This window comes from Bos mutus, chromosome 19, assembly GCF_027580195.1.
Source record: "Bos mutus isolate GX-2022 chromosome 19, NWIPB_WYAK_1.1, whole genome shotgun sequence".
Classification (NCBI taxonomy): Eukaryota; Metazoa; Chordata; class Mammalia; order Artiodactyla; family Bovidae; genus Bos; species Bos mutus.
The window spans coordinates 19913739-19932426 of NC_091635.1; the positions used below are offsets into that span (position 1 = coordinate 19913739).

The 18688-nt window shown below is 43.7% G+C and overlaps 1 protein-coding gene across 1 annotated transcript; it reads left to right on the forward strand.

Annotated features, from left to right (window-relative positions):
* Positions 1–7: 7 nt before the first annotated feature.
* On the forward strand, positions 8–17992 carry ZNF287 (zinc finger protein 287). Its single transcript, XM_070389546.1, is given in 7 exon segments — positions 8–47; positions 50–253; positions 1168–1572; positions 2236–2336; positions 4014–4140; positions 4578–4664; positions 10281–17992. Coding segments are annotated over 7 exon segments (2520 nt in total). The 3' UTR covers positions 11837–17992.
* The last annotated feature ends 696 nt before the right edge of the window (positions 17993–18688 follow it).

The following is an 18688-nucleotide window of genomic DNA, read 5'->3' on the forward strand; positions in this document are numbered from 1 at the left end:
TGCGCACATGCGCAGTGGCGCCGAGGCGAGGTCACGGCGGAGCCGGGGCTCGGTGGTTCCGGGCCGGGCTTCCTAGGACCGGGCTGGACGGGCGGCTCCGGCCGAGGCTCCGTGCCCTCCGGGACGAGACGTGGCGGGCGGAGGCCCCTCTGCAGCGCGGAACTGAGCCCGCCACGCAGGCGCAGCGCCAGCCGCCATTGTTGCCCGGGGCCTCTAGGGCCGCTCCGCTGCGCGTCCGCCGGTCCGGCCACAGGTTAGGATGCGGGCGGCCTGAGGGGTGGGGGCTGCAGGGCAGACCCCACGCAGCTGCCCGCGACCTTCAGACTGCGGAGTTAGGAGGACCCCGCCGGGTGAGGAGGCCAGGGGCGCCTCTGCCCTGCAGGCCTAGTGAGCAGCCGGCTTTAGGGGACACGGTGCGGTTGAGGGGGGCTCGGAGGAGGAGACCGTGGACAGGTGGTGTCAGGCCTGCAGTGAGGTTTTCCGTGGGAAAACTGGTTCCAGATTCCTAAAGAATTGTCCTGTAGAAGCTGTGCACAGGCTTCAAGTCACACGGATCCCTTCTGCTGCTTTTCCGTCCCAGACCTCAGGTAGTGATGGGCTTGGACTGACTGGCAAGGATATGCAGAGCAGGTGGATGGCTCGCCCGTTTTCCCCACCCTTGAACGCTTTAAAAAGTTCTCCCAGTTTGTTCGAAGTAACAGATTTGCTGTTGTTTTTGAGAGTCACTTCAGTTATTACAGCTTGTGTATTATCAATGACTAAAATACTGAGGCTTTTTTTTTTTCCTGTACAAGTTAGAAGTTTGACCTGTGTTTTTGCTCAGGATTCAAGTCGTTGCATCTAGCACCACTCTTTTATGGCAGTCCCAACTGGTGCCCAATTGGTAAGGTCTCTAAGTGGGCTATTTCTGTTTGTGTGTCTGGCAGAGAGCACCAGGAATTCCTGACCTTGTGGTCCATTCCTGTGTTTCAGGGTCTGTTCCCCATCCCTACGAGTTCTGGGCTCAGAATTTGTAAGGAAGACAGCTGACTCCTCCTAGCCTCTGTTCAGCCCCTGGCTGCAGCAGCCCTCCGTAAATGTCTCAGTGGCTCTAGCATGTGACTTCAAGCACTTGGCTCTGACCTGGAGAAATAAAGGCTGTTGCCAGATTGACTCTCCTGTTTGTAGCAATGTTCTCCCCAAGCAGGAGGACGACCAGTTCTTCTCGCGCCCAAGTCCTGCTAACATGGAAGACAGACAAGGCTCAGAGTGGACCCCGAAATGCTGAGAAGGAAATCCTCGCCTTGAGACTCCTGCGTGACACTGAGACCTGTCGGCAGAATTTCAGGAACTTCCCGTACCCAGACCTGGCCGGTCCTCGGAAAGCCTTGAACCAGCTCCGAGAGCTCTGCCTTAAGTGGCTGAGACCCGAGATTCACTCAAAGGAGCAAATCCTGGAGCTGCTGGTTCTGGAGCAGTTCCTGAGCATCCTGCCTGGGGAGGTTCGGACGTGGGTGAAGTCCCAGTACCCGAGGAACAGCGAGGAGGTGGTGACACTGGTGGAGGACTTGACTCAGATTCTGAAAGAAGAAGGTAAGACTTGTAGGGCAGATGGGGGAGGAGCCCAGGGTGGTCCAAGGAAACAGCCCTCATGTCAGAGAACAGCCCTTGGAGGTGATAAGGAGAACGGAGCTCAGGGAGTGAGTGAGGACCCGCTTCACCTGAACCCCCTTCTATACGGCATTCCCCTTCTACCTGCTCAGAACCCAGCCCATGTTCTCTGAACGCAGACAATGTGTCTTGTAAAACAGTGGCCAGGCACAATAGATGACCCCTGTGTAAGCCTCAGGAGGTTCCCTACAGATGTTTGAACCTTTTGACAGTAAATAATTTGTTTCGTGAACTGGATTTTATTTAGTTTTTTAACTTATGCTAGGAAATTATCCAGGAAATATTTCTTTACTAAGTAAAAAGAAAACTCGCAAAATTTCTATCACGTGAGGGTTTAGTGGGAAATTATGAGTTTGGCACCTATTCCGAGGAGTCCCAGAGCAGACTTGTTTTTGAGGCCTGTGCCAGGGTCTTCAGGTGAGTCACTGCCCCTTCCCTCTAGTTCTTTGCAGCAGGGGTGCTGTTTCTGGTTTCTTTCCGACTCCTCTTCACTTTAAGAAAACATAGATATCTACTGGTGAAGAGTTTTCCTAGGCTCTTCAGACACCTCTGATCTCCATCATGGTCTCTCTCTCTCTTTCCCAGCTGCTCCTCAGAACTTCACCCTTTCCCAAGAGACCCCAGAGGACGACCCCAAAGGAAGACAAGCTTTCCAGGCAGGGTGGTTCAATGACTTGGTTACCAAAGTGAGTGTCAGTTTCTTCCTTTCTAAAACGTTTGTTTATTTATTTGCCTGCTGGGCATCTGAGTTCCAACACTTGGGATCTTTAGTTGCAACATGTGGGATTTAGTTCCCTGACCAGGAATCAAACCTGGAGCCCCCTGCATTGGGAGTACAAAGTCTTAACCACTGGAGTGAAGTCCAAGTGTCAGTTCCTTCTGTGATTGTAAAATGCCTCCCTCGTGTGTGAGGACGTATTCTAACCTGGCCCTCTACCTTCTGTTACCCCAGAAGTCCTATCAAAGACCTAAGCCTCAGTTTTCAACTTAAGTCTCCTTGGTCTGTTAAGGTAGGTGAGCGCCTTTTACAGGAAATGGGACCCATTGCTTCTTCTGATCATCCCTTTCCTCACTGCAGGAAGGGGTGCTATTTTATTTCAAGGAGCAGTATCACATAGAGGCTAAAGCATTGACCTCCAGAGCCATGTGTGTCTAGATTTGGTTCCGGGTTCTGCCACGGAACCCGTGACTTGGGGCAAAGATGCTTAACTACTCGTAGCCCGAATTACTCAACTCCAATGAAAGAATATTCCTCTTGGATTGTGAGCATTAAATATTATGAGACCCATTAGTCTGGACTACAGTAAGTCATCAAGAAGACCACAGTGAGATTAAACAACAGTTATTATTTTTCTTTAACAGGTAATTAAAGGCCATGACTTGTGCGGTGTTCCTGTTGATTATGAGTCTCTGTTATCTTAAGGAAGAGCAGCTCAGGCTGTCTTAAGAGAAAGGTTTACTGTAAAAGTATATGTGGTCTGAAATTGATAACCAGGGTAAAATTATTACTTATAGATAATATGAATGTTTACAAAAAACCTAAGGAAATCAAGGGGAAAACTGTTAGAAACAATAATGGAAAATTTGAGTAAAGTGACAACTACAGAAAATGGCTTACAAAAATTAATCATTTTATTATATACCTGAAAAAATCGGATCATAAAATGAAATAAAAGATTCCATTCATAGTATTACCCCCTCAAATTTAAAATAGCCAGAACCCAACATAGTATAAATTTTGCAATCCCGTGTTATTCTATGGGACATGAAAGAAGAAGCCTTATATATTGTAAAATTGTCAGCTCTCCCTAAATTTTACACTAAACTGTGATTTGAAAATCCCAGTACAGTTTTTTAAAGAAAGAAAATTTATTTGAAAAACATGTGAGAGTAACCAAGAATTTTTTTTTTTTTTTAACAAAGGAACAGAGGGATGCTAACTTTATCAAACTGTAAGATGTATCTGTAAGTTCAGTAGTTCAGTGTGGTTATTAGTACCAGTTTTATTTTACAAAGGAAGAGGAAGGGCTCTGCTTTCCATAATAGAAAGATAAAATATCTTAAAATGTCAAATTATAACGCATTTCATTAATTCATAAGACAGCACTTGAAAAGCCGAACCTTTCAACTCTGTGTCATCTGTGTTTACATCCCTTTCTTCTTTAAGATGGAACTGCCAATGCCTGCACTAAAAATGGTAAATTTGATTTTATTTTCATACTTCTAGGCCATTTGAGTTTGCTCATCCACACACTGGGTGAGTATTGGGTGGTAACCTTTAGGGTTCTGCCAACGCTCAAGAGTCTGTGGTTCCCCCACCATTCACGCACCTGTGCCATCACTGTGCCCTTCCAATGTTTCAGGAATCTGTGACATTCAAAGATGTGGCAGTGGACATCACCCAGGAGGACTGGGAGCTCATGCGTCCTGTGCAGAAGGAACTGTACAAGACTGTGACACTGCAGAACTACTGGAACATGGTTTCTCTCGGTGAGCGTCTGTCTGTGCCCCCCAACCACACACATGCCAGAGTCTGTCTTTCCTCAGCTCTCAAAAGTGGGTTGGGCCTAGAGGTGAACATGCTCATCTGTTCAGGCACAGAAACAGCCAATTTCTGCTCCCTTTTCCCAGATGAAAGGTTTCAAAGTGAAAGGTCATCAGGAACCACGATGCACGGCCCCCCAAGACTGCCACCCCACGCCTTGCCCAGCGCCTGCCTCCCCCACAGTCTCTGCACACGCATCCTCCAGGGTGGTGGGAGATTTTTGTCCCTGCTCCAAAAGGGCAGTGACCTCATTCATGAGATCGTGTCTGAATCGTTCTTTTCCTGTAAGAGGTCTGTCCTCATGGGTAAGAAGAAGTCAGTTAATAAAAGTAGAATGACTGTTTATCTCCAGGGTAAAACTCATTTTGTTCCTCCTGGACAGGACTTACAGTATATAGACCAACTGTGATCCCCATGTTGGAAGAACCATGGATGGTGCTAAAAGAAATTCTAGAAGGCCCAAGTCCAGGTGAGAGAACCACCAGTGGACAAGATTCTTTGTGCTTAAGAGCCTGTGTTATCCTAAGTGTGTGAGATGTGTTTTTAAGTATGGCCAAGTCACTCACTGTACACAGAGACACCCCAGCTTGTCGAGATGACTGAGCTGCTCGGTGATGCTTCTTTCCAGATCCCGTCTTCAGGAAAAGATCTACCATATATCATCTTGTACTTCTCTATGACCCTTGGTTTCCCTCTGTTAGAGCTCTGTCGGGGGCTTTCCTTGTGTTCCCTCCTTGTATTCTTAAGCACACATGAACGTCCCCTAAGATCTTAAATTTCAAACCCTTTCGACATCTTTTTGAATCTTCTTTTACTCTGTCTGTTGACAAAATCCTGTATCCACCTGCCTCTAGTCTCCTACCTCAGTTCTTCCTTTTTTATTTTCTCATTATTTAAAAAGATAACATGTTTACAAGACCAGAAATTGTGAAAACATGTAAAGCCAGAGCTATACGGACAGAAGTCTCTACCTGTTTGCCGAATTCACACAGTTCCTACATCTGTGTAGTCATCTGTGGATTGACACCTAGAATGACTATTCAGTCCCTGATGATCTTTCATTTAAGGTTCGTAGCGTCCACTGAAGATCCTTGCTTTATTACATTGCAGGTTGAAAAATGGTGATTTTCTAATTCTTCATCTCTTCGAAATTACTTATCTGTAAAAAACAGCTATCCCTCCTCCCATCCCGTTCTCATGTGTACGTGTCACTATGGACTAACGGAATTTTTAAAAGTTCAGTGTATTATTGGTCCATTCCATTTGTGGGGTGGGGAAGTTGCTTTTAATTATCAGTTGTCCCAAATGTGGGTGATGGCCGCCTTTCAGCCCAAATGTCCTTTTGAGGCATCTCCATCCATGTTTCAGTGTTTCCTGGCTTTCTGGCAGAGGATGGTCTGTAGGCACACCTCATGCCCACCTTAGACCTGGAATTTCTCTGAGGAACAGTGGTTCATTGTAGTGGAGATTAGTGATGAGAAGCCAGAATCTGGGCAATGAGGGTGTTCACTAACCTGGGTACCATTGCTTCTAGATCAGTTCAGTAGGTAGAGCTGTGTGTGTGGGTTTCTTGAAACCTGGATTCATACTGGTAACTCAAATTCCAGTTCAGCATCACAAGGTCCATCTTGTACCTTCCCGTATCCACTTTCTACTTCTTTCCCACAGTGAGTCACCTGGTTCCCAGCATCAGTATATCTGTCTACTCATTTGCTCTGTCATAATAATACACACAAGAATGGTTTCAGAATTATATTGCTGAAATAACAGACTGTTCAGGTAATATTCAGAACGCCTTCTTGTCCTCAGGAAATATTCCACCAAGTATACACAAGGATATCCACCAAGGATGCTGGGTTCAGAGTTACTTGAATTCTTCCCTTCTGGTTTTCTTAACAGTTCCATGTACATTTGAGCTTGTTTGATTCCATTTGGGTTCAGTTTTAGTATTTTCTTATTTCTTGATTATTTTTTGTTTAATCTTATATTTTTGAGTCTGTAAAAGCATTAACATGGTTCAGAAGTGAAAACTGTAGAGAAAAGCGTGTGCTGTCTTCCCTCCTGCCCTGTTCCAACCCACTCTGTGCAGTTTACTCTGTTCACTTGTCTCTGGTTTATCCTTCCTGTGTTTCTCTTTGCAGAGATAAATCATAAATATAGTCTTAGCTCTCCTTTTGTGTAGAAAAGAAGTACATTGTACTCATTTGCATTTCCTTTCCTATCCACCACCCCTCCTTTTTTAAGGCACTGATTTCTGGTTGTCTACCAGTATCAATGCTGGAATATAGTCGTAACAGTAAATTAAATAGTAATCACAGAGAATAATATGCTCCCTTAGAGCCGATTGCTTCATTTTTTTAAAAAGGTAACTTTATCTGATCACCAGGTATTTTAAGGGTGCTACTTGACAAACTAATTCTTCTTATAATTTATGGCCTATTGGCTTTAGTTGGCAGAGTGACACAAAATATACACCAAATTATTTAGGGAGTGATTTTAGCACAGTCTAAATACTGAGAAAACATGTGGCAGGATGGAACTAGCCCTGCACTGCAGTCAGGACAGTCTTCTGGGAGGCACTGCCCCTTTGGGGCCACTTCAGTTTTTCAGATGATTTAGGTTGAATTAAGGCTACAAACCCCCAAAAGGGGGCCTATTGGGGGGGCGGATTTTGCTCCCACCAAAGAGCACAAAACTGAGAAAGGCAAGTTCCTCTTCTTCAGTTGAGGTGAGCTTTTGCGTTTTGTTTGTTTTTCTAGCCCATCCTCTATAAAGAGGGTGTGGCACAGAGCATACAGGCTCCCACCCCCTGCCCCTCCTGGTTGGCTACAAGCTCTGTCTTCTGGCCCCCAAACCCCTTGCACCCTTAATGGGCAGCTGGAGGCCATCAACACGATGGAGGAGTTTTTCGGGCAGTCAGCGTCAACTTCCAAGACTCCCGGTCTTCTGCTTTTACTTGATTTGGGGCCTCTAAGGGTTTTACTTTCTTAGTGGCTCAGAGAGGTGTAAGTTGAACCTTTGGTTACAACATCTCATCAGTCATGTTTGAGGAGTGGGAACTTTGACAACTCACAGTTCGAGCATCTGTGTTGGTCTCTGATGGCCAGTCCTGTCTTAGAAGTTCATGGTTCTTTACATCATACAGGACCACCTATTTCTTCAGGTTCAGACCAGACCTCCCCCCATCCTTGATATCCCTCCCTTGGTAGCCTGATCAACACTGATCTCTCCTGCTAGAAATATTACACCACTGTGTGATACCTTGTGCTTTTAATCCATTCTTTCTGGTTAGTTATATATACATATTTAAGCCCTGCTTAGTGGTCTCATTGGTTTAAGAATGTATGCTTACAGTAGCCATTTCTTTGTCGTCATCATTTTGGCTTGTTACTTTAAGCTTGTTAATTATAACTTTATTTATTTATTTGGCTGTACCAAGTCTTTAGTTTGCACCATGTGGGATTTAATTCCCTTACCAAGGATTGAACCCAGGCCCCCTGCTTTGGAACCTAGGAGTCTTAGCCACTAGACCACCAGGGAAGTCCCTAATTATAACTTTAGCACTTCCTTTTCAGGTGTATGGGACATTCTGTCATAGACTGATTCTGATCACATAGAAGCTAAACCCAGTTTCTGGGACTCTCTTGTCTTTATATACACACTACTCCTGTGCTTGTGCTCAGTCGCCCAGCTGTGTCCAGCTCTGCAACCCCATGGAATGTAGCCTTCCAGGCTCTTCTGTCCATGGTATTTTCCCAACAAGAATACTGGAGCAGATTGCCATTTCCTGCTCCAGGGGATTTTCCCAACTCAGGGATGGAACCCGTGTCTTGCATCTCCTGCATTGGCAGGTGGATTCTTTACTGCTGAGCCACCTCAGAAACCATAATATGTGTGTGTGTGTATGTATGTGTGTGTATATATATACACACACACATACATACACAAACACACACATACACACATACATACATACACACACTTTCCCATGCATTCCATTACGTTCTCATTTTATTTTTTTTTTTTAAGGAGGGAGTAATAAATCCTGGTTTAAGAAAGTTGTTTTTAAATTTTTTTCCACTAGATAAAGTAATATATCAACATTTGTAGTACTAAATAATAAAGAAATACAGGCAATTTCTTGAAAATCAGAAAATATTTTTTGAAGCTTAAAAATCCCATTGTTGGCATCTTGATAATATTTACCTAGTTGTAATGAGTTTTCATGCTAGTCATAATACTGCTTTTTTCATTTAACATTACTCCTAAGCATTTTGTAATGTCTAATTTTTGTATTTGAATCGAAGTAATAAAAGTAGTATGTAAATCGAAGCAGCACAAGGCAGAGCAACAAAATACATGTCTCCCTTTGCTTAACCACATGTATGTGCACGCATGCAGAGAATGCTGATCTGAGGGGAGAGGGCCCTGGTTTGGGGTGAGGAGTCCGAGATACACATCTTTACACTGATGGGATCTTTCCCTACATACCATTTTCTCTCTCTTTTTTTCCTGTTAATATGTCCTGAACACTTTTTCAGGTCAATGTACCTACTATTCCATTGTCTCCTATTCTAACTAGTCCTTTACTGATGGATGAGTCTACTGAATGGATATATTTGTAAATATCCTACTTTGATCTGCAACTTAGAAAGTTTCTGAACAATCCAGTATTGTTTGTACTGTATTATAAAGTCTATTTGATGTTTCATTATATGATTCTTAATATTTTCAAGTTACAAGTTTCTTACCTGATTTCAAAGGTGTTGTAGCTTAAATTTGTTTTACGTCATCATAATGAAACATAGGCATCAACAAATGAATATTTGATGGCTTTGCAGTCAGGTTTTGGGGTCCCTGTGTGTGTGTGCACACACGTGCACATGCTTTCGTTTGAGTTCACCATTTTACAGCAAGGTATCGTCATTTATTTTACCAGGTTCACTTGAGTGGCCTCCATATCCAGAGTCTTATGCCTTTTTCTGAAGGAAATGTAAGAGAAGGATAAGCCATTTCCAGAGTTTGCATCTGAGTTGGAAATAAACACACAAAACTATGAAATAATGTAAGGCCAACTTCTGCCATCGGCCCAACATGATATTAAGTTGAACTATATGAAACTGCTGATATTCTGCCATTTTGACCTATATACAAGGCAGTTTTGTATGATTCAACTTAATCTGTACTTTAGGATTCTAAGAAGGAGAAAGAAACATGAGCTGGGCCGTAAGCATCTTTCTTAATAGGTGAAGGTGTCATAAGAGAAATCTGGAGTCTGGAATTAGTGGCACCTTCAGAAGATGATGAGGACACAGTTGTAAGATATGTGGATAATGTCGAACTTTAAGGTGAATGTGAGGTGTGGAAGAGGGGAGAGTACAATAGAAAAGGGTAGATTATTTGGGGCCTGAGAACTGAATGGAGGTATTTTAACTTTTTTTTCCTTTAACTTTCATCCTTTAAGCCACTGATCCTGAAACTTCAGTGTGATTTAAACTTCCTGGAGGGCTCAGCCCTACTCCCAGGGTTTCTGCCTCAGGATGTCTGGGAGGATCCCAGTCACTTGATGTGTTTCAGGTGACAGTGATGCTTACGCTGAGGGTCTGGACCACTGCTCCAAGGCTGTAGGAGTTACTCTAAGTATTAAAGCAGGGACACATGCCATGAAACTTCCCAGGATATCATGATGGTGTCCAGGGTAGATTGGAAGGAGGGGTGGTGACAGCCAGCCTGCTTTATGACCTGTTATGTAAATTAACTTATATGATTATAAATGATTATGTAATGAAAGTCATACCACGTTGTTCATCATTTGTTTTCACTTCTTAGCTCTGTTGCCTGACCTCACCTATCCTAGTAACTCCACGCTAGTGTTAAATAGAGGGGAGCTGCTCCTCCTTCAACTATTTAGGCCTGTTTTCTGCTGTTTTATCCTCCTTTCCTGAACGTTGAGGACAATGTTGAGGCTGTCAAAGCCACAGTCTTTTTAGGCATTTTATTCATGTTCATTATTTTGTTTCTACTTTAGCAGTTTCCTTTCTCCAAACAGAGGAAGACTTTTTTATATGTATTTTTTTAATTTCAGAATGGGAAACCAAAGCCCAAGAGTGTACTCTGGTGGAAAATGTTTCTAAACTCAAAAAGGATGGAATCAAGCTCATCAAACTGGAAGAACCCTCTGACTATGATGACAGAATGGAGGGGCAAGTGGCAGAGACCTTCAGGAGAATTCCCACCAAAAGGAGACATTTCGGTGTGAAGAAGTCAGTCCTTTCACAAGAAGATGGTCTTGTCGAAGACTATAAATATGATATATATAGAAGTGATTTTGAAAAGCATTCAAACCTAATTATGCAGTTTGGTACCCAGTCAGACAATAAAACTTTCATGTACGATGAAGACAAGACCTTCATCCCCGGCGTCGTACACAGGAAAATATACCCCGGAGAGAAGCCTTATAAGTGTAAGGTGTGTGGGAAGAAGTTCAGGAAGTACCCGTCCCTCATCGCACACCAAAACAGCCATGCCAAAGAGAAGTCTTACGAATGTGAAGAGTGCGGCAAAGAGTTCAGACATGTCTCATCCCTCATTGCACATCAGAGGATGCACACAGGAGAGAAACCCTATGAATGCCACCAATGCGGGAAAGCCTTCAGCCAGCGTGCCCACCTCACCATCCACCAGCGGATCCACACAGGAGAGAAGCCCTACAAGTGTGATGACTGTGGGAAAGACTTCAGCCAGCGTGCTCACCTCACCATCCACCAGAGGACACACACGGGAGAGAAACCCTACAAGTGCTTGGAATGCGGTAAAACCTTCAGCCACAGCTCATCACTCATTAATCACCAGAGAGTTCATACTGGTGAAAAACCTTACATATGCAACGAATGTGGGAAGACCTTCAGCCAGAGCACACACCTCCTCCAGCATCAGAAGATACACACAGGAAAAAAACCATATAAATGCAATGAGTGCTGGAAAGTATTCAGTCAGAGCACTTACCTTATTCGACATCAGAGAATTCACTCTGGAGAGAAGTGTTACAAATGTAACGAATGTGGAAAAGCCTTCGCTCACTCCTCCACACTTATTCAGCACCAGACCACTCACACTGGAGAGAAGTCCTATATATGCAGCATATGTGGGAAAGCCTTCAGCCAGAGTGCAAACCTCACCCAGCATCACAGAACACATACTGGGGAGAAACCCTATAAGTGCAGCGTGTGTGGGAAAGCATTCAGCCAGAGCGTTCACCTTACTCAGCACCAGAGGATTCACAATGGTGAAAAACCATTTAAATGCAACATATGTGGGAAAGCATATAGACAGGGTGCCAACCTTACTCAGCATCAAAGGATTCACACTGGAGAGAAACCCTACAAATGCAACGAGTGTGGGAAGGCGTTCATTTATTCCTCATCACTTAATCAGCATCAGAGAACTCATACTGGAGAGAGACCCTATAAATGTAACGCATGCAACAAAGATTTTAGCCAGAGAACATGCCTTATTCAGCACCAGAGGATTCACACGGGAGAGAAGCCCTATGCGTGCCGCATATGTGGCAAAAGCTTCACCCAGAGTACGAACCTCATCCAGCATCAGCGCGTCCACACAGGTGCCAAAAATCGAAACTAATGCATCCGGGAGACTGCGCATAGGTTTTCAGACCTAATCATTCTGCGTTTTATTTTGTACTGTGCTTGTTGAAAACATTATTCAAAAGAAGTGCAATATGGGTTAGATTTTCACTCAGCAGAAGTATCGGAATTAGTGATGGGAGTATAACCTATTTAAATGTACTGTGAAATTTCAGATGAAAACATTCACTTCATAATAACCTTTATTTGATACTGGTTTAGTTCATTCCAGAAAGAAACTGTAGGAAAGGAAGAGTGCCAGAAACCTGTTAGCCACTAACTCAGACCGAGTTTCAAGTACTTCTTCATGAGGCCTTAAGAATGTACTGTAACAGGAAGGCTTCCATCCAGTAGAGCTTCCACACCAGAGGGTAATCCCAGGGTGACAGAACAGAAGAGCTGCCCTCCAGCCTTTAGTTCTTCCCAGCTTTGAAGCCTTAAATATGTAAAGGGCCCCCTTCCCTTTTCCTGTTATGCCATAACTGCCACGTGAAGCCAGTAGGTTTGCCAAAAAAGAAAATGGTTGAAAGTATGTTAAGGAAGGACTTTTGTGTGACCACTGTTTAATTATGCTTTCCTCTAAATACTGAGATGTTAAAGGAAGAGCAGCCTAGTGAAAGATGATCTGTTAGGAGAAGCTAATGTGTCTGTAACCCTTAGACACATGCACAAATTTTCTTAAACGGGCAAAAATTAAAATTGAAACAATTTAAAATTTAGGTATATTTAGTATCTAAAACATAATAGCCTGAGTCTCACTGGCTTTTGACAGGCTTCCCAGGTGACTCAGTGGTAAAGAATCTCCCTGCCAATCAGGAGATGCAGGAGACCCAGGTTCAATCCCTGGGTTGGGACGATCCCCTGGAGGAAATGGCAACCCACTCCAGTATTTTGGCTCCAGGCAATGAATGGGGTTGCAAAGAGTTGGACACAGCTAAGCACACACTAGCTTTTGACAGCTGTCATCAGAAGAAAAAAAAAGAATACAGTTCTTCCCACCCCCCAATCTGATTCCTAAATTCACAGTTCCGTTTTTCCCCCATCTGACTCCTAAAATCATACCCTAAGGCTCCCCATGACTGTCTTACTGTACAAAGTCCGTTTCTTCCTTTGAAACATGTTTCTTGAGTGCCTGCTGTGCTCAGGGCCCAGACCTCCTAGTTAGATCCTTCCAGGGCTTGCCTGCTGAAAGTCACAGCTGACTGAAGCAACAGAAAGCTTTCTAAAATAATGAAAGGTAACAAAGTCAAGGACGTGATCTTAACTAGTGCTTCATGGAATGAAGCTAAGAACCTGCTGAAATGGATTGCTAAATGCAACCCCGTTATCTTAAGAAAGTAATGAATGAAAGCAGCTATTTAAACAGTATGAGGAAAAAATTAGTGGGAAATGGGTTTGAGTTTAGTGCAGAAAGTGGGTCAGGGAAAAAAAAATCTAAAGACTTTAAGGGTGAGAAAAGAGGATACAGAGACTACTTACAGCTGAAATGTTAACTAGGCTTGATTACCTAAGAAAGTAAGAGTGGCCACGTGAATGAAAAAGCAAACCAGCCTATTTATGTAAGAAGAAACTAAAATTGAAATGACTGGTTTCAAAAGAATCACTGAAATTGGTACTCTTCATACAAGTAAGTAAAATAGGGATTACTCTTAAGATAACGGTACATTTCATTGGAAAAAGCAATGATGCAGAAACTATCACTGTTGCAGTAATTATTACACAGTAATAACTGTGGGGCCCCAAGCAGAAACACAATTAGAAATAGGTGAAACCACTACTGTATGTACTGTCCACAGCATTGTACTCTCAGAATTTCAGACCATGTGCTGACAGCTGACCTTCCCTTCTGCTTGTGTTCCTTCAGTGCCTTGCTTTTGGTAGGTGGTTGAGATATGCTGGTTGAATTAATGAATATGTAGTCAAGTTAGGCTGGAGTAATAAGGTAGAGTAACTGATGTGTGAAATTGGCAAATCTTTATAGTTTTTGGTGCATACATGCAAAGAAATATGTAACAAATATTGGCCATTTGTTACTAATAGGAATGACTTCAAAATGAAGAACCAGAATCCCCAAATCTTATTAGTGGGGATATTCCTAAAATGTCACGGGACGTCTTTATATAAGCTTTCCTGAGCTAGGTGAGGAAAACCTGATATAAATTCTGGTGCCATAAATAACACTGGAAGCCTGTGTGGACCATGCAGCTTCATTTGGATATTGGAAAGACCTGAGGGGGAGGTGGCAAAGGACCTGGAGTGCCAGCATCTTCCAGGTTCTCTTCTTGAGCGTTTTCTTCAAGAAGCTGCTTTCCCCTTGTCCTCCTAGTTAACCTCGATGTCATGGAATCACCCTTCACAAAGTGCAGGTTTTCTCAAGGTTGCATAATTCTCAGATTATGCTCATGCCATAGTTATGTTAAAAAAGTAACCATTGTATTTAAGGTGCAATTTTTGTAACAGCACTTCATACCTTATACTTTATTCTCCTGGAAAGAAAGTGTGGAGTGTTACAGTCCATAGCACCTTTCTTTGCATTAATCTGTGTTTCCTACCTTTGTGTGTTTTGTGTAAATAATACATTTATAAGGTCTTCCACTGAAAACACTGAGGCAGTTGATGCCCTTATAATAATAATCGTGGAGAATCCTAGATCTTCATGTTTTTCCCACTTTTACAGTTGTCTGATCCATGCTTTGAAGTTTTTTTTTTTAAACAGGTAGTATTATTTTCCACAACTTTTTATTATGAAATGTTCAAATATACAGAAAAGTTAAATAAAATGAACTATATATATCCACCTAGATTCAAAAATTAACATTTTGCCATATTTTTTACTGAACAACTGGAGAGTAACTTACAGACATTTCACCCCTTAACACTAACCATGCATCTCCTAAAAACCACAATAATATTACATATCTCAAAAAATGAACATTAACTCCCAACTACCAAGCACTCAGTCTGTGTTTCCATCTTCAAGCCGTACAGATGCTTGTCTGTTCCATCCACCCAGAATAGCTTCCTGCCTTAAGGTTTGTTTTCCAGGACTTTTTTTTTTTTCCTCCTTTAAATAGAGCAGGTCAGTTGTAGAATGTCTTTCAGGATTTAATAGATTGTACATGTGGTTTGTTTATCTTGTTCCTGTAGTTTCTGTAAATTAGCAGTTAGGGCCAAAGGCTTGGTATATTCATGTTACACACTTTTTACATTAACACTTCACAGATGTATTTCATACTGCATCCCATCAAAAGTCTCAATATTGGGTTGACTAGGGACTTCCCTGGCAGTCCAGTGATTAAGACTGCACTCCCAATGCAGGGGACATGGGTTTGATCCATGGTTGGGGAATCTTGCATGCTGCCTGGCACAGCCAAAAAAAAAAAACAAAACTGATGACTCACTGTGATGCAAAATTTGATCACATCTTCCCAACTTAAAAGGATGTCCTTGCTGTTGCAGGTAATAGATAACCTGTGCAGTGATGTGGCAGTGCGTAGGTAGCCCATTTACCAGCAACCTTTTCCCTGGCGGTTTTGGGGATCCAATGATGATGATCCTTGCCAGAATCCATTATTTCAGCAAAATTTGCTGAAATTTTCTAATTCTGTCCTTCCTACATTTATTGACTGGTACTCTGTAAGGAAGAGTTTTCCTTCATCAGCTGGGACCACTAGAGACAGGATCACACTCAAGTCTTTCCTTAAATTACCGATTTTTCAAGAGTCAGGAGTTACCAGCAGTGATGACATATGATTCGGTGCTGCACAGTTAGGATCACTGTTGCAGATTCTCTGATTATCCCAGACTTGGCCAGTTAGAAACCTTCAGGTAGCCCTTTTGTCCTCTGTCGTTCCTCTCCAACCCTTGGGCACTTAATGGCCTTTTGACAAAGCTACCTCCGGTTCACCTTGCAGTGTCAATACCCCAGGTATGGGATGAGCCCTTTCTCCAGGAATCCCTGACTCTTTTTTATAGGCAGCAATTTAGAAACCAGATCTGGGCAGTGGGCATGCTCTCTGCTACTGGGCATACTTAGCAAGTGGGCTGAGTCCTTCCAACCACTGGAAGGGTCTGCAGTAAAGGCAACTCTGCCCTTCTTTCACCGGTTACATAGTATCTAATTCTGTAATGGGGAGACATAATTACATATCCAGGCAAACATTTAGGGATCAAATAAGTCCTGTTGAGCAAACAACACTGGAGGGAACACAAGGGCTATGTGTACCTGGAAAACGACACACTTAACCACAAGAGGTCTTGTGCCAAGGCCATGAGCAATAAGTTTTCAGAGGGATGGAGCTTTTCAGTTAACCTGGGAAGCACGTTAAGTAGAGAGCTGCTGCTGCTGCTAAGTCGCTTCAGTCGTGTCTGACTCTGTGCGACCCCATAGACAGCAGCCCACCAGGCTCCCCCATCCCTGGGATTCTCCAGGCAAGAACATTGGGAGTGGGGTGCCATTGCCTTCTCTGAAGTAGAGAGCAGTTGAGAGCAACTGAGTGAATGATACCAACTATGTGGTGGTCTGACTATGAAGTGTCTTGATGATTTACTGTGTTGAGCTCATCACACTCTCTTCCCATCACGTTAAAGCAGGTTGCTGATCTAAATCAGTTCTGAGGATCTATTTCATACAAGTACTAGTTTTTCTTGCTAAACTTTTATTTGGTCTTTAAAACTTAATGCCATTAAGTTTCATTCTTTGATTCTTATCTTCTGGTATGAATTCACTTACATGCACTTTCAACCCTTTATTTCTGTTACTTTCCTCATAGCTCTATATTTCAGTATAATTACTACCCCTTTAGAACACAGTACCCATTAAAAATGGCAAGCATGTGCACTACAGTGATATGTATAATGTGTGTAAGCTTGTCTGCAGGACTGAGTCCTTGGTGTGGACATGGAAGGTGAAGCCCACCCAGATCACAGACACCCAGTGAGGGAACAGGGATTGGAACCCTTGGCTCCAGCACTTGGTTGAGTTCTTGCTTTAAAGTAATGGTAAAACTCAGAATACAAAAAGTATGTACCTACAATTCTATAAAATTACATTATTTTGATGAGATTCAGTTCAGTCGCTCAGTCCTGTCCAACTCTTTGCAACCCCATGGACTGCAGCACACCAGGCTTCCCAGTCCATCACCAACTCCCATTGAGTTGGTGACGCCATCCAACCATCTCATCCTCTGTTGTCCCCTTCTCCTCTTGCCTTCAATCTTTCCCAGCATCACGATCTTTTCAAATGAGTCAGTTCTTTGCATCAGGTGGCCAAAGTTTTGGAGTTTCAACTTCAGCATCAGTCCTTCCAATGAATATTCAGGACTGATTTCCTTTAGGATGGACTGCTTGGATCTCCGTGCTGTCCAAGTTACTGTCAAGAGTCTTCTCCAACACCACAGTTCAGAAGCATCAATTCTTCGGCGCTGTTTTCTTTATAGTCCAACTCTCACATCCATACATGACTACTGAAAAACCATAGCTTTAACTAGATGGACCTCTGTTGGCAAAGTACTGGTCAGCACTTGATGAGATTACAGCACTGAAAGTTTTTTGTCTCCCATCCCCTGGAGTCTTCTACATTCAAATCTTTATGAGAATTGCCTAGCAAATGATGCACTCCCCCCTGCTCCAATTCTGGTCTCTCATCCAGATCTTTCCCACGTTTCAGAGCCATGTGGTCAGTGACTGCCTGGACCATCAGGTTTGGGTTTTACCTCTTCATATTACAGTTCATTTTTCTACATCCCCACAGCCTTTCATCAACTCTCGTTTAGATTATTTCGTAGCCAGGTAAGTGTTCACCCCACCCCTGATCCTGCACCTTTCAATTATCTCCCACAGGCCACAGGGAGGTGGCTCCTCGGCACAGAGTCCTCCCCTCCCGCTCTGAGAACGCTAAATAAGCCCCCTCTGCCTGAAGCCCATCTTCCGCCCGCCCCGAGCGCTGCAGTTCATCCAGTGGCGGGTGACCTTCGCCCGTCCCGGTAAGCCGCCATCAGACTGAGGAGAGGGAATTACCAGAGGCCAAGCATACCTCCTGCAGGGAGGGGCTCGGACCAGAGTCACCCTCCCTGGACCTCGAGAGAAGGAGCCCGAACAGTCCCGGGCGGAAGCCCAGCTTCCGGCTTGAAGGGGATTCTGGGATGCTAGGCGGGGCCAGGCGCACAGGCGTTCCTAAGAAATGCGGGCGGAGCCTCGCTACGCAGGCGCACCGCCGATCACGGCGACTCTACCCCTCGGCTCGCGACCACCTGCCGGCGCGCTCCCGGCCAGGCTGGAGAGCGGAACGGAGGGGGCGTCTCCGCGCCGCGGAGGCGCGCGCTCGGACATCTCCAAGCTTCGGCCTGAGCTCCGCTTAAGGGGCCGAGAGGCTTCGTGACGAGGCTATTCAAACAGCCCCTTATAGCCGCTACCATCGCATCCTTCCAAGAGTGCAGCAGCCTCTTCTCTCTCCCGGTGACCCTCACGTACCTGTCCACCTGCCTGGACAGCCAGCCGACCTTGCTTCCGGTCTACAGTCCACCACTGACACTCACCTCCTGTTATTTTGGAGCAAGTCTCAGCATCCTATTATTTACCTGCAAATATTTCAGTGTACACATTTAAAGATGACTTTTTAAACACAGTGACATAGATTTGTTGCATTAAAATTTTTTTCTTAATATTATCAAAAAGCAATTGAATGCTTAGATATCCCTGCTTGGTGTAACTTTTTTTTTTTTTTTTTTTGCATTCTTACAGTCTGTTTATTTGATTCAAGATCCAGGAGAGTTGCACACTTTGAAGTTAATTGATGCTTTGTAAGTCTTTTTCAATCTGTAAATTTCTCTGACATTTCTCTTTTATTTCT